General features: G+C 45.0%; 1 protein-coding gene across 2 annotated transcripts in view; it reads left to right on the plus strand.

Annotated features, from left to right (window-relative positions):
• The window catches only part of epc1a (enhancer of polycomb homolog 1 a), a 48,376-nt gene extending 29,219 nt beyond the window's left edge, over nt 1-19,157 (plus strand). For both annotated transcript variants that reach the window (XM_080855423.1, XM_080855422.1), the window contains 13 exons: nt 2,603-2,762; nt 4,062-4,207; nt 5,530-5,736; nt 6,166-6,314; nt 6,727-6,883; nt 7,286-7,444; nt 7,649-7,738; nt 7,951-8,096; nt 8,399-8,790; nt 9,322-9,422; nt 9,651-9,786; nt 18,195-18,549; nt 18,702-19,157. In XM_080855423.1, the coding sequence (XP_080711549.1) occupies nt 2,663-2,762; nt 4,062-4,207; nt 5,530-5,736; nt 6,166-6,314; nt 6,727-6,883; nt 7,286-7,444; nt 7,649-7,738; nt 7,951-8,096; nt 8,399-8,790; nt 9,322-9,422; nt 9,651-9,786; nt 18,195-18,549; nt 18,702-18,771 (2,208 nt within the window). In that variant the 5' untranslated portion in view covers nt 2,603-2,662 and the 3' untranslated portion in view covers nt 18,772-19,157. The remainder of the gene's footprint in view (nt 1-2,602; nt 2,763-4,061; nt 4,208-5,529; nt 5,737-6,165; nt 6,315-6,726; nt 6,884-7,285; nt 7,445-7,648; nt 7,739-7,950; nt 8,097-8,398; nt 8,791-9,321; nt 9,423-9,650; nt 9,787-18,194; nt 18,550-18,701) is intronic.
• The last annotated feature ends 2,893 nt before the right edge of the window (nt 19,158-22,050 follow it).

Genomic DNA, 22,050 nt, shown 5'->3' on the forward strand with positions numbered 1-22,050 from the left:
AATTGTATTATTCATTATGCTGTATTATGCTATACAGTTCTGCATCATCAACATTAGTAATCGCTATAGCACCACTATAATTACTGCACATTCCGTTGTCTAAGAGAAGAGAACTCGGAAGAGCGCACAAGAAAACAAAACATAAATAATTACCTCCAGATCATGTCGAAACGGTCCCTGGACATTGCCTTGGGAACGTGTGTCTGAAAAAGCCACTTAGTTTGCCTCCAGTAGTCCCGGCGTGATGGCAGCTTTAAAATCCCGAACGTGAGACACAGGCCGAGGAAAGTTTTCATCTCCGTTTTGGAGACCGGTGTCCACTTTGAGGTCGTGGGGATCTGTGTGCGTAATTGTTCAGCATACAGATTTGTCTCTGTTACCAACAAGTCCCACAGCTCATCGGTAAATATCATTGAAAAGACTTCAAGGGGGCTAGCATCCACGGCGATCGGTTGCTTTATCCCCGGTGTTCTTTTAAATGGCTTCGTTGTCCGAGGCTGGTAATTGCCGGTTGTCCAGTCCACTTGGAATCCCTGAAATTCCTCCTCCTCCTCTCCTTCCGTGTCCACAAACGTGTCCCACTCCTGTGCCGTATCTAACGGATCCTCAATATCATCCTCCCTCTCAGACTCAAAACCTTCGAAGTCTAGCTCAAAATCACTGCCATCGCTCTCAAAACACTCCATCTTCCCTGCTCCTTCTTCACTACTACTTCTCGCTAACCCGCACGGAATCACTGAAAACGAACACAGAATATCGCGTGGCTATATGATTGATTGACGTGATTTTCAGCCAACCAAAGTTCGTTTTGGTGGTCTCCTGATCTTTACCAAAGCCTTAAGACCCACCCCATATGTATTTTTAACCAACCAGAGTGAGTAATATGCTGCATTCGTCATGAAAACAGCATGTGTACAAAATGCTGCGCCACGCAGCAACCGGCAGGAAAGCCTATGTTGCGCTACGCAGCAACCGGCAGGAAAGCCTATGCTGCGCTACGCAGCATCCGGCGCCAATGGGTTAATGGTAAAGGTTTGGTGCATCTTAATGGTAAAGGTTTGGTGCCTCTGGATGGTAAAGGTTTGGTGCATCTTAATGGTAAAGGTTTGGTGCCTCTGGATGGTAAAGGTTTGGTGCATCTTAATGGTAAAGGTTACATAGTGTATGACATAGATGATAAATATTGACACCTACCAGGAACACAGTTCGTCAGCCGCCAGTTTCAATACAAGTTGACCAGACTACTTGCTATGAAAGATGTGAAGCACCAAAACCGTTGCAAATGACAGCAGTCAATTCACTATACGCGGGTGTTAATCAAATTATCAACGGAACTTTTTGGAACATTCTGAAGAGCTGTATAATTTGATGAGATACGTTAATGACATCCCAAAAATATAACAAGCACATCAGCAACTTGCGTGATTCTTTTCATGTAGGTAGACTCATTCATTTAACAAATTTAGGATTGAGAACAAGCACAGCGACATCACTGAAAAAGAGAGCACAGAATACCGAGTTGGAGCGGGCCAGCGGCAACTATGTTGTTATTGCGTAAAAAAATATCGAGATATGACTTTTGGTCCATATCGGCCAGCCCTACTGGATGGTAAAGGTTCGGTGCATCTTAATGGTAAAGGTTTGGTGCATCTGGAGCTGACCTAAGAGAATGTTGCTGCATGAGGCCCGATGACTCACACATGCTCCTGGTGGTTTCCCACAGGGCATAGAGCTACTTAAATTAAAATGGCATTCAAATGTGAATCACCCCCCAACTGCAGTGCAATCTCACATTGGAACACTGTTACTAAATCATTCTTAGAACAACGATTGGGCTGTGTGTGAAGTATTGTTTCTGGTGGTAGAAGTCCAACCAAGTCCAGAAATCAAGAAATACATTAGCTGTGATCTATTCCTGGATCGAAGTTTGGCTGTACTGTGATGTACCTGTGGTGTGTGTGATTTCTGTGACGCCCTCTTGTGGCTTTTTGAGCTTTTTTTTGCCAACCACTTGAAACCTTGAGGGCCAGACCGTTGCAACTTGTGGCGGCGTGAAACAGAAGCTTCGTGAGAGTCTGATGGATTTCATTAGAATTTAACATAAGTGGCTCACGCACACGAGAGCAACGTGTCCCATGCAGTGTTAGTCTGTAGTGGATTGACTCGACTGTCTATTTTTGTTTCCATTAAGGCCTTGCACACCTTGCATAGCATGTGTTAAACTCTCCCATCTCCTGCTTGGATTTATCCTCCTGTCTACATGTTCAGGTCTCGTGTCTCACCTATGCTTGAGGTCGAGCTTGCATACATGTGCTCTAGATCCCATCACTGTGTAGTCCCAGAATCTTGTCTGACTGACTGATCACATTCTGACAACTAAGCATTTTCAGAACCCTGTGGTGTACACGTTTGCGTCTTCCTGTATTGTTCCTTCATTCAGATGAAAACTTAAAATAGTGCTAAAAAGATAGTGGTGGCATTTTAATTAATCTTGCATATGGTGCTGCTTCTGTGTGTGTGTGTGTGTGTGTGTGTGTGTGTGTGTGTGTGAGTGAGTGCTTACCTACATTGTTGCTAATGTGTGTGTGTTTGGTTGCCATAGGAACACCATCTCCAGAGGGCCATCTCGGCGCAGCAGGTGTACGGGGAGAAGCGGGACAGCATGGTGATCCCCGTGCCCGAGGCTGAGAGCAACATCCCTTACTATGACTCACTCTACCCTGGGGATTTCAAGATGCCAAAGCAGCTCATCCACATCCAGCGTGAGTACCCACACGGGTGTATGTGTGTGTGTACACATGCATGCCTGGCATCTTAAAACGCTCAGAATTGTAGCTACACTGTCAGATGCCATCCATGTGCTAACTGAGTGTGTATGCACGTATTCATAACTGTACCCTTGGTGATGAGGTGGATGTGAGTGTGTCTGAGAGGGAGGGAGAAGGTGATGATGTGTGTTGAGTGGTGTCGTGCTTTGTCAATGTCTGTTTGCAAAAGGCAGAGAAAAACAGGCTTTTGGCTCGGGCAAGCGTAAGCAACTTGTTAGGGGTTTAAATTTGGAGATTGCGGGGATGGTTAGTTTGTTGTAGCTTGAAAATGCAGAAGCTACTGTGTGTGTGTGTGTGTGTGTGTGTGTGTGTGTGATTATTTGTAAGAGACCATTTTCAAGTGTGTGTGGAAGCCAAGGAATGTTTATAAAGGCTGCAATATGATGAAATGCTGGCTAAAACCATTTGTGCATGCTCTGACACACACTCAAGCAAGCTGGTGTGAGAGTGTGTGTCCCTTGTCCCCAAGGGCGATCTCGGCTGATGTATTCTGCTTGCTCTAGTTTTGAAAAGGCACACACACACACACACACACACACACAGACGGTGAGGGTTCTGTCCTGTCCTAACCTTTTAAATGGTTTGAAAAGGGAGTTGATTTAAGAGGCCACCTGTGTGTCCTGGTGAACCAGGTTCTGGATTTAATACTTTGAATCTTGACATATCCTGTACTTGTGTCCCTAAAGGATGGGATGTAGCTTAAGTTGCCACGGAAGCAAATTCTTGGCTAGATTTGAATGTAGCTGGTGCATAATTTGAAGTAAGCAGACCGGGCCAAGAAGACCTTGTCAAGCATCTCTGCCCCTGATACACAAGAGAGATTGACAGATCAGTGCTAATCCCTTTAGCATAACCAATATGCATTTATTCATCGTGAGCGCAGCACTGGATGTTGAAGCACTCTGAGGACTGTTTCCAGACAGTTAGTGGTCTACTTTCAGCTTCCAGTTGTCATTCAGGTCAGGCCAGTCTGGAGCGCTTCTCTAAGGAAGAGTGCATTGTAGGGGACCAGGCTAGCATTCTCCAGCTGACATTAGAGGTGGACGTGTGTGGAGGAAAGTTTTTGTGGATGTTTAAGTATGTGGCTGCAAAAGATGTACCATGGATGTGTTTGGGGCATGAATTCATGTCTTCCTGTACTTTCTGTGTATGTTCATGCAAGCTCTGTTGGAAGCGTACACTATAAGTGTGTGTGTGTGACTTTGGGTAACCACCCACCCTTCTCTGGCTCAGCCTTCAGCTTGGATGCGGAGCAGCCGGACTATGACATGGACTCGGAGGACGAGGCCTGCATGCTGCAGCTGCAGAAGCGCATGGAGATCGGAGCCATGCAGTTTGAGGATATGATCGAGCGGCTGGAGAAGGGCAGCGGGCAGCAGGTGGGTTGGCATGGCGAACGGTCTGTTGGTGCATGGGAAGCAGCAGATGTAATCCTATCCACGTGTGCAGTTAATTTAAGCTTGAAAATATGGACACCACGTCTGTTTGTTTGTTTGTTAGGTTTATTTGTGAGCCGTGTTGAAAGCATGAAAGCTTTTGAAGTCTCTGCAGTGTGAGTTGTCACTAATGGTTTAGGCGATACTACCTATCTTTGGTTGATTTAGACACTGATGGACAGGCTTTTAGCTAGGATTTTTTTAGGGGGGGTCCATTTTGTCATTTAACCTAACGCGGTGGAGCGCGCGTGCGCCGCAGGCGCAAGTATTGTAGGGGGGTTTGGGGGCATCCCCCCCCCCCGTCAATTTTGTATTCCTAACTGTCTGAAACGCTATTTTACTGCATTTTGAGGTGCACATTTTGTGGAATTCAGGTAATATTTTGTGGTGTGTCTGTTGCAGTATTTTTGCTTAATTGTCACATATGATGTACATCAGTGTACCACAAATGGCACAGGCTTTATGCCCTGTTACCTTGAACAGACTGTTCCGTCACACACCTGTGTAAATGCAGTCCCAAAACAGAACGACATGCAATTAGTACAGTAAGGAACATTGTTGAGCACTAGTGCATTACAAACAGAAAGTATGCGCCCGCCGCACGGCATTATGGGGCGACTATGCCGGCACGTTACAATAGGCTATGTATTTACTGAATTAAAATAATTTCAGCTTGTCCCATGTCCATGTGTTTACGTGCTGATCTGAAGTCACGTTGGTAGGATTTGGGTATAAATACATTTTTATTTTAAGATATTCTTGTAATAGGTTTACCCGAACCAGCGGACACAAAATTCAACCCGCGTCAACACTCAACCCGCGTCAAGTAGCCCGCGGGAAAACTGCGGACCTGGCAACACTGCCGTTAACGTTCACGCATTAGACGTGTCTGTGTAGTGCTACGTGAACTATCTGTTCATTTTAATCTGTTATTATTTTCTTTTGTGATTGAAATATTACTACCGGAAAAACAGGGTATGAAAAACTCAGGGTGTCTGCCTTAAAGTAGTGCGTCCAATTTTTTATTATTTTAGAACAGTGCGTCCGAAAGATGCACGGACGCATGCCTGGCTAAAAGCCTGCTGATGGAATATGAAACTGGTGCGCAAGCGTGCCATTACATCAAGCCCCACTCCCAGACTGTACATGCCGTACCTCCTGAGTTTACCTTCACAGATCATTTGATTCTTGTCAGCTTCATGTTTATGCGTGTGTTACCTGGCTCTTACTAGAAAGCATTTTCTCTTTCTCCTCCCGCCCGGCAGCTGGTGACTCTGCAGGAGGCCAAGCTGCTGCTGAAGGAGGATGACGCGCTGATCCAGGAGGTGTACGAGTACTGGAGCAGGAAGAGGCGCAGCTCCTCCAGCGGCTCGCTCATCCCCACCGTCAAGCAGGAGAAGAGGGACGGCTCCAGCACCAATGACCCGTACGTGGCCTTCAGGCGCCGCACCGAGAAGATGCAGACGCGCAAGGTGAGCAACGCGCGCGCCCGCGCATATACACGCGCATACACCACGCGCATACGCACGCATACGCACGCACACGCGCACACACACACACACACACACACACACACACACACACACACACACACACACACACACACACACACACACACACACACACACACACACACACACACACACACTTCAACTCAAACATACACACATACAGACTTCAACTCAAACATACATACACTTCACCTCAAACATACACTGTAGCTTATTTCACTAGAAGATAACATTAAAATTACATGGGGTTACATATAGACTATTAGTTTGTCTGCAAGTGTGAAATATAGCTTCATACTTTTTAAATGCCTCATCAAAGTGTCGTAATTGCTACAAAAAGGTATTGTATTTAAATGGCTGACCTGATCTGGGGTGTGTGTGTGTGTGCAGAACCGTAAGAACGATGAGGCCTCGTACGAGAAGATGCTGAAGCTGAGGAGGGACCTGAGCCGAGCCGTGTCCATCCTGGAGATGATCAAGAGACGAGAGCGCAGCAAGAGAGAGCTGCTCAGCCTCACACTGGAGATAGTGGAGAAGAGGTACACACGCGTCGTACGCACAGCATACAGGCACACATTGCTCACATGCATGCAGGTTACGTATACACAAACACACAGCTCTCCAACCTCGTACTGAAGGTATAAGAGATGTGTGCGCACATGTACACCCACACAAATTGTATGTACATGATGTACACACTAATGCAAGTATAGACAGAGATAAGGTCATAGCTGATTAGTCCAGCAAGGAGGTAATGTTGCAGCCAGATCAGGTTCATCTGATAAGAGGAGAGTCTTTCACTGCGGCACTAATACATATCTCTGGTTATGAGGCTTCGTCTGCAGCACTCTACTATCAGGCATACTATATGTCTGTTTCCAGTCACCCTGTGGCCCTCATGATGTTCCCTGTGGCCCTCATGATGACCCCTGTGTCTCTCTTCCTCTGCAGGAACGTGACCCCTGACTATGGGGCGGATGTGATGGCGGAGGCTCTGGCCCAGAGGGCTCTGGTGAAGCCCATTTACAGCCTGCCCCTGCTGCCCATGTCCTCCAGCGGCCAGCTACGCCACCACGACATGCTGGATCTCAAGGACTACAGGAGCAAGGTACACACGCGCACACACACACACACACACACACACACAGCCCTGTATGGATATGCATGTATATGGATCTACAAATGCATCCAGTCATTAGGGCCTCCCACGTCCATGGATATGCATGAGTTATCCCATATTGTTCTATAAATAGTGCATATTTGTGTCCTATATAGGAGACGCGCATGTTTGTGTGCCACATGTACATTCACATATAAATTCAGCATGGAACATCGTAGCTCCTCAGATCTTAGTCATATTTTTTTCTTTGTTCTAATGATTCGTCTTTCTCTGTGTCTTGTTTCCCTTTCTCCCTCTCCTCTTCCCTTCCCTCTGTCTGTTTTGCTTCTCTCTCTCTCTCTCTCTCTCTCTCTCTCTCTCTCTCTCTCTCTCTCTCTCTCTCTCTCTCAGCCGGAGAAGACGGAGGTGGTCCGCACCAAGAGGAAATATGAGAAGAAGCAGAAGGCCCCGCCCCTCTCTGCTCCCCAGCACAGTGGCCCCGCCCTCTTTAACCCCAAAGACCTCAACCAGTACGACTTCCCCAGCTCAGACGACGAGCCCTACACTCAGGTACGTACACACACACACACACACACACACACACACACACACGCATCCACATAAACTTCCCCCAACTTGCATGTCCAGCTCTAATCGACTTCCTCATCTTTGAAAAGGGTAGCAAGCACCACTACAATGATTCCACGTGTTATGCCAGAGTTGGAAATTGATGTACAATTAAGAGTTATGTACTGACGTGTGTGTATTCTATAGATCCACTCAGGTTCGTCAGAAGCAGAGGAGGAGAACGACCCAGACGGAGTGTTTGCCTTCAGGAGGAAGGCTGGCTGCGTGTACCACGCTGTGAGTCGCGGAAACACACTTATCTTTCACTTCTCAGGCTTTATTGTTTGTTTTTTCTCTTCCACCATTATGCTGACACACACACACACACACATATATATATATATATATACACACACACACACACAGTCAACCCTGCAGGTAACTTCATCCTCACACACCCCTCCTCTGCTGACAGTTCTCTCTCTGTGTGTGTGTGTGTGTGTGTTTAGACACGGTCAGAGAGTGGCAGCTGGCCCTGGAGTGTGCCGGAGGAGGGCAGCTCAGGCGACCCCCGCTTCCGCTTCTCCCTCACCTCCCTCAGCAGACCCCCGCACTGCCTGGGCCTGGCCCGCAGACGCCTCGGCCGAGGGGGCAGGTCAGTGTACACACACACACACACACACTGTTGCTCTGCAGATACACATCGAAACTGACGAACGTGATGTGTACACCAGAAACAGATGCCTACCTACGCACACACACCCACACAAATATTTACACTCAAAAAGCACATCTTAATGCAGGCAAACAGATGCATGCAATGAAGACGCATGCACTTAAACTCATTCATACTTGTGCTATACATACTTAGTATTTTAACTAGTATTTCAAACATGTATGCTCATAGACTCACTCAATAATGTCACCTCACTCATTCTTCTCTCTCTGTGTCTTTAGGATTCAGTTGGATCGGGCCTCCTCGGATCTGGACAGCATGTTCCACAGACTGGACTCCACGTCAGAACCGGACCTCTCCCCCCTGCACTCTGCCAGTACCTCACACACACACACGGATGTGGACCCGGCCGCACACACACATCCCACGGACAGGCGCGGAGACGCTGCAGACACACACACGGACATGCACAACAACACCTCATCCTCACAGTCGTCGTCACGCTCGCTGGCCCACGAGCTCAGGCAGGTGCTGCTGAACATCAGGACGTGTCGCTGGAGGCACTTCCGGCCGCGGACACACACAGCCATCCAATCGGCCGCCGCCCTGGCCGCTGCATCACGCCGGCCGCTGCGCGGGATTGGCCGAGGAGCAGCTGGCCCACCGTTAATTGGTGAGTCTCAGACATGCCACGTACTCAACCAAGCACTACAGCTCTGTGTGTGTGTGTGTGTGTGGGTGGGTGTGGGTGTCTTGCTGTCTGTTGTGGACCTGTCTATGTGAGATTTAGAGTTGCTGCACTGTGGCTTTGTGTTTTTGAAGATTCTGTGTGTGTGTGTGTGTGTATGTGTGGCCTGGTGATGATTTTATGTGCTCTCTTTCACTGAGGATGAAAATGGTGCGGGTGTGTGTGCACACATATTTTGGGCTGGTTGTAATTGGAAAAACTTGCCATCCATGAAATTGTGTAAAGTTCCCATTGTGCCATTGATCACTCTGGGTATGTGTGGGTGTGTGGAGTGAAGTGTGTAGGCATCTCAAATTGATTTTTCCCTCAGTAAAGATTTTGTAGACCCATCCTATAGTGTTTCAATTGTGTTAGTATGCAAGGAATGTCTGTTCTTTCTGTAGCTTAAGTTTAATGTGTGAATAACCGTTTGTTCTTACTGTGTGTGTGTGTGTGTGTGTGTGTGTGTGTGTGTAGTGGTTACAGCAGAGCAGTTCCAGCAGCATCAGGAGCAGCTGGCCCTCATGCAGAAGGAGCAGCTGGACCAGCAAGCCAACCAGACTCCCAGCCCCACACAGGTAGGCTGGTGTGTGTGTCTGACTGACTGACTGACTGTCTGTCTGTCTGTATGTATGGGAATCTTCTTTTGAGTCCTTATGTTTCCTGAAAATGTTTTATTGTACAGTGTGACTGGCCTTGAGTTCAGAGTGTCTGGATTTCAGTGAGTGTGTCTGTTTGTGTGTGTTTCTATCTCTTTTGGTGAATGTATATGTATATGTCTAATGTCTGTCTGTCTCTGTCTGTAGATTGTTCAGACACTGGACTCTGCCAGTGCCCAGTTTGCAGCCTCGGCTCTGGTGACGGCTGACCAGCTGCTGACCCTCAAGGTCAAAGAGGAGGGCAGCACGGGTGGAGGAGTCAACGGCGTCATGCAGCCCTCAGGTGAGGACACATGCATGTGTGCTACTGATAGACCCATATGGGTTTTTCAATGGCCGATGACGATATTTAGACAGGACAGCCAAATAATGATAATTGCGTGAATGGTGTGGTCAAAATTACTTACAGACAACTGGAGTGGTACTGCAGATTTATTAACGATATCGGGAGCATTGTTACAAGCAATCCATGCTCATGAAATGTCCCACAACAATGCCCACAGTTCTCTGGTCAAACCCATCTCTTATACCTAAAACCCCTCCCTCGTACTCTTACACTGTGGCCACCTCGTCCTCCACTATAGATAAGAATATTTACCTAGGATCCCCTTACCCCAAGCATTGAGTAACTCTCTTAGCTCATCAAACCTTACCCAACAGGTCAGACAGAATACATGGCCACACTAAGTTACCAATTCAATTTATGTTATCCTATGGAATCCTATACTAACCTACTTAATTAAATGTGAAACATATATTTTTTCATCCCACATTCCCCCCTTGTGGTACTATAGTACCACACCTAGAGAAACTATATGTATCATCATTACATTTGATTACTAGCCTTAAACACACATAATAGCAAAACATGGTTACAAATTACTTCCTCCAAGTTATCTAATTATTGAAATGTAACTCCATATTCTACATAGAAAATAAAAAAAATAACCATTACTCATGGAAAATAAAATAACAACATGAAATTCCAATTGCCTATCTATCATTTAAACCAGGTTTTTTCAAAAAAGGGTCAGACTCATTGTACACTTCTGTTACTACCATATTTCCTCTCTCATTATTTGGGACTTCTTTGAATGGAAAAACATCTTCATACATTTCAGTTGGCACGGGACTATTCTGAAACATATAATTCTTCTGTTAGGTTTCCAAAATACATTGATCATACCTAATGTTTCACCACATAGAGTATGGCAAAGATGCATCCACGAATCACTAACTACCTTCTATCAGACAAGTCTAGTCTCAGGTAACATCGTGACCCCCTCTCTTATCAGGTCGTAAACATTCCTAAAGTTAACAGGTTTCACAGACTCTAGTTTAATCTTGTTTTGGCATGGAAGGCTAAAACACAGACTTTATTCGTTCCACACATCAACAAAACCAAAACCAACATCTTGTGTTTTCTCAGTTATTCAAAAACTCAAAAATAAATCCTAATCTAGTCTTCGACAGCAGAGCTGACTTGGGTCGTTTTAGACCCGCCTCAGGTAACTGTCCAAATAAAATGAAAACAAAAACAACAAACTTGTAACGGTTTTCTAGCTAAACTGAGAAAAATACTTTGATGTGGTGCTAGTGATACCTATGAATCTATCCTGACGCCTATATTCTTTAGCCTCCTGAAGATTGTTTACCAATCCTTTCTTATTACCAATCCAATTCAGTTGATGTATTGTTCCAGATTTTTCACCACTCTGCAGTGTGACAGATGTACCCAAGTGTCTCTTTCAGCCCTCCTCACAGTCATAGATGTAGATAACAGTACTTCAAACGGTCCTCGCCACCGCTCTTGATCCCAATTCGTCCTTCCTTAAATCTTTGATCAGAACCCAGGCTCCTGGCTCAACTGGGTATTTCCTTTGGAAACTTTGTGGAAGGACCGACGCCACCTATTGAGAAACAAAAGACAGAGCAGCAATCAGTCCTCGCATGTAACTAGTCATTGTTTATTTACATCCTCTAAGTTAGGTGGATTAGTAAACCCTGGAGCCGTCAGAGGACGTCCAGTCAAAATTTCAAAAGGACTAAGCCCTGTTGATCTTGAATGAACGGCCTCTGAGGTAGAGAGCTAAAGGAAGTGCAGTCACCCAATCCATCGCTATTGATACTGTAATTTTAGTCAGTTTTGCTTTCAACATTGAATTAGTTATCTCCATAGCACCTGTACTCTGTGGATGTTATGCACAATGGGTTCTGAAGTCCATTTGCAATTTCTCAGACAGCATTTTACTGATTCTGTTGACACAATGTGCTCCATTATCTGAGGTTAGTTTCTTTGGAACTCCCCATCTAGGCACAACATCTCTCATTTAAGCCTTTAGCCACTGATATGGCATTTGCATGCTTGACTGGATAACATTCAGGCCATTTTGAAAACATCTCCACTATGACCAAACAATATTCATATCCTCTGCATTTGTTCAATTAAATGAAATCCATCATAATTCTGTTCAAATGGATTTTTCAGGTGATGGATGATGCCCTTCCTTATACTCTCATTGTAACAATACATGGATGCTACTGTAGTGAATCCTGGTGTAAAATAAATTTTGTATGCTACAAACATAACATTTTACATACTGTAATCCCATACCTCCCATAAATAGGGTGACCATAACCCCATATTCAAATTGTGCTCATATACCCCCCTTTTGCGCACTGAAAATCAAAAGTGCGCACAAAGCAACAGGGCTAATAACATGTATGAAGTTACCATGTGGCCATCATAGCACATTCATATTTTATCATGCCCGCAGTTTATCCCCTTTTTTTTTTCAATGGTCTTATCCAATAAACTAGTTTCATCACATATTACAGATTTGCCTTTTGCCAAATTCCATGCTCACACCAAGGCTACCATTTCAGCTGCTTTAGCAGAAAAACTTCCTGTGAGGGGTGAGTTTATCATTTCAAAAGGATTCCCTACAGAGCACCTGTTCCCCCCCCCTTCTCCGGACTCCAGTTTCATAGATGATCCATTAACAAACAAGATTAAATCAGGGTTAGAGACAGGTGTTTCAGAAATGTCAGGTAAATCACCATTCTCGGCTATCGACAGCAGAGACACTGGATTAAGTGTTGTGAAACATGTAAGTGTTACACGAGAAAGGGTTAATAACACATGCTGATAAGTTAAGAGACGCGCCGGTGTAAGATGTGCTGTTTTTTTTTCTTCTTGTAAAAGCAATGAATGTACTTCATGTGGGACATTCACAGTTAGTGAATGCAACACTACTATGTCTGCACTACCTAACACTGCACTGGCAGCCGCTGCAACTGCTTTTAACCAAGAAATCATTCTTCTAGCAAATTCTTCTAATTGTTTAAATAAGTATACCACATGTCTATGCTGCCCCCCCATATTGTTGACATAACACCCCCTGCATGTAACCTAATTTTTCACACACAAACAAATTAAATGGCAGGTCGTAATTAGGCAACCCCAGTGTTGGAGCTGATACTAACACCTATCTTAAATAAACAAAAACTTTATCAGAGTTGTCAGTCCAAGTCAATTAGTCAGTCAAGGTTTTACAATTATTTGCACATGCTTGGAGAGGCTGTGTCCTCTCTGTCTCAGTTAATATCCAAGCACATAATGTCTCAGAGTTGCTCTTTCCTCAGCAGACAAAGTAAAAGTCTCTTGCTGTTGTAAAGAGGAAGGTTCAGGCTTTACAAAAATATGTCTTTGTACAATTAAGGAGCTCCATTTTTGAAAAAAGTATGCCTCCAGAGAGGATGAATAAAACAAATCAGGGGTATGTTGCATGGACACCCAATTATTAGCATGTACACATGCTTTAACCAAAAGTCCACAATCACACTATCCCCTTTTTTCTTTCTAAAGGCACATGGGGAGAAAAAGTTGAGTTTGCAAACAAAAAAAAAACTCAGACCAGGTCTCAGGTCTACTACAGCTGCAGTGTAGCTTTTGGAAATAATAATGCTAGCTATGTCAATATTCTTTAACGATATAATTGACTTGGTACCATTTCTCCGGATTTTGTGATATCTGAGAAAAATTTTGTCACACATTGCAAACACTCTGGAAGTTCCTTATCTCTCTGGACCAAGACTGGTGACTTTAAAACTCCACTTCAAGTTGGGCAAGTTATCTGATAATACAAACAAAAGGGACCCCTCTAAACCAACCCCAGTATGTGTGAGTGAAATAGTAAGCTGTAGCTTACACATTAGGTCTCGGCCCAGTACATTTTCAGGGCAAACACTGCTGAGGATGAACTGGTGTTGTAATGCATTGTTCCTATTGTAGTAATATTGGAGTAAAAACTGACTTTGCTATCCACTGACCTGATGCTCCCATAACATTCACTATTCTGGTACTTTTCATACACTTTCCAATATCCTTCTTTCCTAACCTACTAATATCTGTCCCTGTATCAATCAAAAAGAAAAAATATGTACATTCAAAGAGAGAGAGAGTTTCGGCTGTGCTGCATCATTCAAACAATCCAACCTGTAATCAGAAGTGTCAACAAAAGGTCCCAGTGCCCCAAGGGCTGACTGTTGTCCTCTTCTCACTCCCTGTCCTTCCCTTCCCCCCTTGCCTCCACCTGTTTGCCCACTTGTTTGAAAGTCACTGAGTGCTTCACCATGAAATCCATCTTGCTTCTTTTGGTCACTCTTGTCTTTACTCCTCTCACAATTTTCAGCATATTGTAACAGTTCATTGGGAGGTACAGTACTCCAAGTAACAAGATGATTCTTAACATAGTCCATGAGATCTTTTTTTCCTCCTAGGATGAAATATTGTCTTCTCAATGCTTCCTCCTGTGCTGCATTTGTGATCTCCCCTCCATGTCTATTCACTGCCTGTGCCACTCTTCCCAAGAATTCTCTAGCTGTTTGTTTTAAACCTTGAGATGGCCATTTTAGTCCAATATTCAGTGGCTGTATAACAAGTTCACAGTTCAGTAAACAAATCAGCCACTGCTTGTTGCTATCCACTCCTGCCCCCCTTTTCTTCCTTCCCAGTCGCCTGCTGTGAGACTGTGTTGGTCTGGGGACAGTGGCCTGTGCAACAGCAGCTGGTTGTGTAAGCTATGGGGGTGGCTGTGGCACAGACAGCTGGAGGAACTGAGTCTGAAATAATTTCAGGAATACCTGAGGCTGAAGTGACTGAGGCAAAGGTGGCTGGGGTCTTAACAGGGAGTGTGGCTGTTGGTTCTGGTTCATTCTTCTGCACAAACATTTCTGCTGTAATGTCCGTAGTCCTCTGGGCAGCCATTTCCCCTCTCTCTCCTGTAAATTTTTTTCTTTCCCTCTGCTCTCTGCCTTTTCTCTTCTCTATCCATTGCTTCCTTCTCCCATTTTCCATACACTTCCACTTTCCATCATAGCCCTACCTTATTTTTACTTTCCTACACTTACTTTTCATTCTTTCCCTCTAAAGGAAATTTCCCTTCCCTAGTAAGTTCTCATCTACACATTCAGGTCCATATTTTTTATACATGTCCCTCAAACATCTGGTCTTTCTACTTCTCTAGGTGTGTTAATAGTTTTACTCATATTATTCCCCATATTTGCAGTGTCCCAGTGATATTTTTTTCCCCCAATTACCTCACGCCTAAATCAGAGTAAAGCAAAACAAAGTGTGACAAATTCCTTATCAAATACCCCACATTTCCTACCAGTCTATTTGGCAGGAAATATATGCATATCTTCCACCTCTCTTAGGCAGGATTACCGTCTGCTAATATCCCAAGCAGGCTTCCGCTTCTACCTCTATCTAGGTAGGATTTCCTCGTCTACCAAACCCCTTGGTAGGATTTCCTCGTCTACCAAACCCCTTGGTAGGATGACCAGTGCACACAACAACCCTATTTTACTAGCATTTGTTAAAGTAAAATTAGGGACTCACCACAGTTGTCTGTAACCACCAAGCTGGTGATACCGTATCCAGGTCACAGGAGGAATTCCTCTGGCCAGGCTGGGTGCCGCTGGAGCATGTCTTTGTTGCTATCGACGGCCTTCTCCCAAGATCAGAAATAGATCTCCCTTCATCTGTGTCGGGTCCTGCGCCTTTGGTCTTCCTCGCTGTTCCTCGGAGATAGGTATCCCACTTCTGACACCATTTATGTGGTCAAAATTACTTACAGACAACTGGAGTGGTACTGCAGATTTATTAACGATATCGGGAGCATTGTTACAAGCAATCCATGCTCATGAAATGTCCCACAACAATGCCCACAGTTCTCTGGTCAAACCCATCTCTTATACCTAAAACCCCTCCCTCGTACTCTTACACTGTGGCCACCTCGTCCTCCACTATAGATAAGAATATTTACCTAGGATCCCCTTACCCCAAGCATTGAGTAACTCTCTTAGCTCATCAAACCTTACCCAACAGGTCAGACAGAATACATGGCCACACTAAGTTACCAATTCAATTTATGTTATCCTATGGAATCCTATACTAACCTACTTAATTAAATGTGAAACATATATTTTTTCATCCCACATTGGTTAGGACTAATTCAGTCAGGACCGATACTTGATGAGAACAAATCTGATTCCTTGGAAGAAAGCCGTCTATGGTAGCAGTTCGAGATTCAAAAAACCCACAACTCGTTCCATTTAATATGAATGCAATCCAATTTGGGCACACACTAGGGGTGTAAAAAATAACCGATATGTATCGATATCCATTTTTAGCGTGTAAGATACGACTACATCGATGCGTGAAGTCCCGTATCGGTTTTAAAATGTCATCAACCGGTCTTTGCCCGATTTAAAAGTTATGAATCGGTTCACAAGCGTTTGACCCTCCGTTTAAAAAAAAAAAAAAAAAAAAAAAAAAACACAAAACACTCACTGGCCTGTTGCATTTTTATCTCAGTCAGAACAATGACAGATTGGTTTATGCTATGCGGGCTTTGGCCAATCAGGCTGTATTCTCACTATTAACGCCTGAGAGAACCTGGAGAGAATGGCAGATTACAACTCTCAACAATGCTATGCTAGCTACACTATTCATTTTCAATGGCCGATGCTATGCTAGCTACTTCAGCCAAGGAAGATACATCGTTGTTGATTGCGTGTTTAAAATAATTATAAAACAATAAATAGGACAATATTTGTATCATTAACAATTATGTTTAACATTTATAGTCATGATTCAATCATGATGTCCTAACATTTAATATAAGCACTGTATGAACAGTGCAAATGGCAGTGCAGACATCCCAAGTGTCCCGGAAGGTCCGGGAGTCTCCCACATATTGATAACGACTCCCTGATGCCCGCAAATTACTTAAAATCTCTCTGAATCAAGAGCGAGCGAGCAAGACCGCGCACACGAGACAGACGTGCTCCAAACCGCATTAGCATCTGTGTAGCGCGCGCACGACCGAGAGGGAGAGGGACCTAAGAGACTGTGCGTGTATGTGTGACGAGGCAGTGTGCGTGTGTGCCTCAGGAGCATCCTGATTGGCCTGTTTCGGTAAGTCAACCAATCAATTTTCAGTGAGGCAGACTATACAAAGGTGTACCCCTGTCTTATAAGTAAATCACAATGACCGTCTTGCACGCTGAACTATCTGTGATTTCAGCATTGCCCATGGTGGGTTAAATTACTGTAATAGACATGTTGAAGTTTCATTTCATGTGCATAGTATTCATGCCAGCTAGTTGCCAGGGCTACATGAAAACAACAAGCTCCTTAGACTTGTTTAAAGTTGCAATGGAATACAAATAAAAGCAGTTTACATAAATAGGAAAGAATTAGCAGCATATAATAAAAAGTAAAAGTAATCTACATATTTAAACATAATTAACAAAGAATTGCAAAGGACTATAGCCTATAGAATGATATTATGCTTTTAGGGACCACAACAGAAATATGTAGGCCTAAGGGGGGAATACCTCCCCTGAAATAATTTTTTTGCAGGTTGGGATGTCTGAATAAGTGTTATAAGTTTTAATCAACATGCATCTTTTCTTGGATCGTATCCTGCCCATGTATCGAGATAATGAATCGTTTTTGTCATTAGAGATTAACACCCCAAGCACACACGCATTGAAACAAGTTGTAAAAGAATGTCACGATTTAGAAAGTATAAAATGATCTGGTGTTCTCTAAATTTGAGCACTTGAAATAAACTTCGGTCATGACAAAGATTCAGCGTTTTAAGCGGTGAATTTCTAATACTGTGAAGTAAGGGAACATTTGGAATGTGATCATTGTGAATCACAACGTGAAGTAGCAGGTTACGCTAGCTAGCATAACTGATGCACTCCAGTGGCAGTCAAGGTCAGATTTGCCGAGAAGGTTGTGAACTGCAACGTTTGCAGAGTTAAGAGTGAAAAGTGCTGCTGCACTTAGAGATCTTTGGTTGGAAGGTGTTACCATGATTACTGTTCCCTCCAGTAAAGTAACATTGCTTATATGTCTGAGCATTCAGAGTCTGTCACCAACTAATCAACTGTTATATTCGTTGGAAACTAACCATTTTTGTCGATTACGCTGATTATTCAATGCACCCCTAGTACACGCACACACACACACACACACACACACACACAAATGCTAATGTGCAATACACAGTGCAAACATTCAGTATATTTCACTATGGCAGCAGACTTCCAGTAATGGTTTAGGATGTCTTAGCTCATCTCTTGGTGTCTACTTGTTGCCCCCTCCTTCTGCAGGTGTGTATAAGGGCTTACTCCTCCCCAGCACCACCAGCAGCCCATCGTCTACCACACCAGTGTCCTCCACAATGACCCCTCCCTCTGCCTCCTCCACCCCCAACAACTCTGCCCCCGCCTCGGGCCCCCACGCCCTCAACACCCACCTCTCCTTGGGGAACCACGGCAACCCCACCAATTCCACGCCACCTGTGCTGATCGGCAACAACCTCCGGCTGAGCATGCCGGCCCCGCCCATCTCGGGCCTGACTGCACGCCACCTTCCCAGAAGCCTCAGCGTCAGCCCGGCCACCCTCAAGCTTAACAACAACTGTCAGATCCCCACAGCAACCAGTAACATGGACCTGGTGCCCAGGTGAGAAACCAACACACACACACACACACACACACACGCACTCCATTTCATTTGTACCTCTGCACGTCTCTAGATGTGAGGTGTGAAATACATATGGACATTAGTGGACAAATGGATTGAAGTGTCCCCCTGTCTTTCTTGTGTGTGTCCAGGGAGAACCACGAGCAGGAGAAGTCTCTGAACAGCTTGGCCGAGACCACAGTGGCCATGGAGGTGACGTAGTGATGCCAGCAGGGGAGGGGCTACCTGCTGTTCCACCTGTCCATCAATGGGTGCTGTGCACCAATCACCAACCGGGGATGCAAAGGGACGGCCAACGGTGCGTTTCCAGGGCGATGGTCGCAGACTGGACAGCAACAACTCATCTCTCTGCCACTTTTATTTTTAGTTTTGATCCCCTGACTCCCCCACACACCCCCCCTTTTCTTTTCTTTTCATTTTTATACAACTTTGCAGACCTTACAATGAGAGCATCCACTGTACAGGAACTGTGTCTGGACTCCCTGTATATAAGTTACTTGAATACAGAACTGTTCATTTGTGATGTTTTGCACTTGGGAATCAACATTTAAAAACAAAAAAAGAAGAAAATGAAAAAGACAAAAATCAGATGGAGAGGGGCGAAACAGGGTGGGGTATGGGGGGGGGGGGAGGGAGATGTTGGGAGAGGGAGCGAGGAACGAGCAACGACGGGCGTGGTGCCAACCCTGCTGTTTTATTTATTGTGCGTGTTTACAGTTTTATTTCGTTTATTTTTTTTTGGTCACTTTTTTTGTATACTCTGTTCATCCCTCACTCCTGCTTGTGTGTATGAGTGTGTGTGTGTGGGGGGGGGGGGGGTTCCTGTATGTGTGTGAGAGGGAGTGTTAAGTCTCCTTCACCTCACTCATCTCGGCACTGTCACCATCCCCTTCCTCCACCCTCTCCTCTTCCTCAGCTGCTCGACACACTCAGACCACCACACACACAGCCCTCCCCTCCCCCTCCCGTCTTGTAAACAAGAGGCTATTTTTCTACTGGTTCTGTTTGTTCATGTCATGTTTGGGTGTTTTGTGCTAAAGCAACAGACTTCTCCCCCTCCACCTTGGTGGGTGTATGCCTGACTCAAGGGCTGGAGGGGGTTCACAAATCCTGCAGTCATCATTCCAGTCCCTTTGCTCTCTTATCTCCCTGATCACACACACACACACACACACACACTTATCACCACCCCTAAACAAAGGCACATACGCAGACACACACACACAAACAAACCCTACTCCTCTGTTGAAGCACCTCACCTCCCCCACACTGACACACACACACACACACACACACACTCCCCCACCCCCGTCACCACACGGACACACAGGCTCCCTAAGCACGGGAGCGGCATCTGGTCTCTTCTGTGAAGAGGTAGCAGTTGGCACGGCTACACTGGCGTAGCCTCGGTGCCTCTGCTGGCGCCCGCAAGCCATCCCGCCCAACAGAGGAGAATTTATCAAGAGTCTGCAGAAGAAAAGATTAAAAAAAAGAACTGAATGAAATGAATGAAATAAATAAATGTGAGGACTCACGTGAATCAGACAATAAAGCCCAGGTCCATATATGTGAAACACTACAGTGTCTGTGGGTTATTTCCATGCATGCTGAACTGTGTGTCTGTGTGTGTGTCTGATTTAGAGAGTGGGTTTGATGGGGCTGTGTTGATTTATGTGGATTTGGGAGATGAACGGTAACTTCCTGAGATGGCTGTGTGTGCACCTCTGTGGTTGTGTGTGTGTGTGTGTGTGTGTGTGTACAGGTTTAAGAATAAGCAGAGCACTTTGTGGTGTCATACCAAAAAAAGGTTTAAAAGTTAATTGTGCCTTCGAAACACTGAAGCAGGCCTGGGAGTTCTGTCATAGTTACAGGTAGTTTTGTTAGAACTCCACTTCATGTATATCTGGCAGAGTACTTTTTTTTTTTTCTTGTGGATAAGCCCATATCACATTAGCAACACAAAATGCATACAACTCTTATAACCAGAGAAGCTCCAAGGTGTAGAGATTTTCAAGAACGCCTATTTATTTCAGTCTGATCTATCTTTATTTTGTGATTGTGTCATGGGTTGTTAGGTCGGGGTGTTTTCAGCTGTCACAGGAACGCCATCAATCTGTTCCTCTGAAGAGCCTGCCCCTCCCCCTCCACCTGTCCATCAGCCTCTGAGCCAATCGAGCCCCGGCACCCAATTGTGACGCCAGCAATAGATAGCTTATAACTTTCAGTGAATGGAATGCTAACAGATGTGCAGTGGGAGTGTGCCTATTTGTGAGGGCCATTCTAAGGTTGGGAGGAGAGGTCTCTCAGCTGAGGTCTTTACTGAACACACCCCAGTGCACAGGGGAGGAATCACACTGCATTTAACATCACACTAGCTCCGAGTGTGTGTGTGAGAGAGAGCGCGAGCGAGCTCTTACTGAGTACTGTAAGAGATCCCCTTTTGCACAGTTCACATTCAGGGTGTGTTTTGTCTTAAGCTGAGGGTAGAGACCCTGTATGAAGAGCTGGTATTATGGTGTTCTGAGGCCCTACGGTGATTTCATCTGGAACTGCAAAAACGGCATGACCTTGGACTGCTTTCACACACACACACACACACACACACACACACACACACAGTCCTGATAAGGTAGGATAATGTGTTCGCAAGTGAGTTCACCAGGACAACATTGCATTGAGCAACCGCACAGATCTTTCTGTCTTCAATTACATACCCCGGTGGGAATCGCAGATGAAAAGATTTCTCCCAACCCCCCTTCTCTCTCTATCTGCCTCTCCCCCCTCTCCTCTTTCCCTCTCTCCACAAGTTCAGTTTTTATAGATCTGCCTCACCATGGAGGAACCAGATAAGTCAGAAAATACACTGCAGCTGTTACCCACCTCACACACACACACACATGTGCAACCCGCCCCCTTACTGACACATTAATCTTCTATATATATACCCTAACAAACACCTTCCCTTCCACACGCACATCCAGCCACTCCTCAAACCCATATCCTGTATCACAGGGGCCCCCGGTGGAGCCTGTCTCTGATTTGTTGTGATGACGTTATGTGAGCCAGAGGTGTAAGTTGAGTATAAGTCTGTTTTTTGTATCTTCCAGCTGCCCGGTGTTGAATATCTGTAGTGGACTCCAAGCCTCAGTGCAATACATTAACAACCCATACCCCACAAATCACACGCCACCTCCTTCCCCAGACGATCTCTTTGAGTTCAAAGATTGATCGTGACAGCTGACAATGATAATTTCCTTAATCAGAGGGCGGTTATATCATTGATGATTACATGATGTAGCGGCACAGATAATGCCCGAGCTCTCATTTGTCAACTGACAGTGTTGTGTCCCAGTTTTTTTCTAAAAGCTTTTGTAACGTCAAAGCGAACGTAACTAAGGAAACACAGGCAGCATTCAAAATGACAAAACCCTGTGTGACCCTGAGTGACTGCTGAACAGCAAAGCCTTTGGGAGATGATAG

The sequence above is a fragment of the Sprattus sprattus genome (genome assembly GCF_963457725.1).
Source record: "Sprattus sprattus genome assembly, chromosome: 17".
In the NCBI taxonomy this organism is placed as follows: Eukaryota; Metazoa; Chordata; class Actinopteri; order Clupeiformes; family Clupeidae; genus Sprattus; species Sprattus sprattus.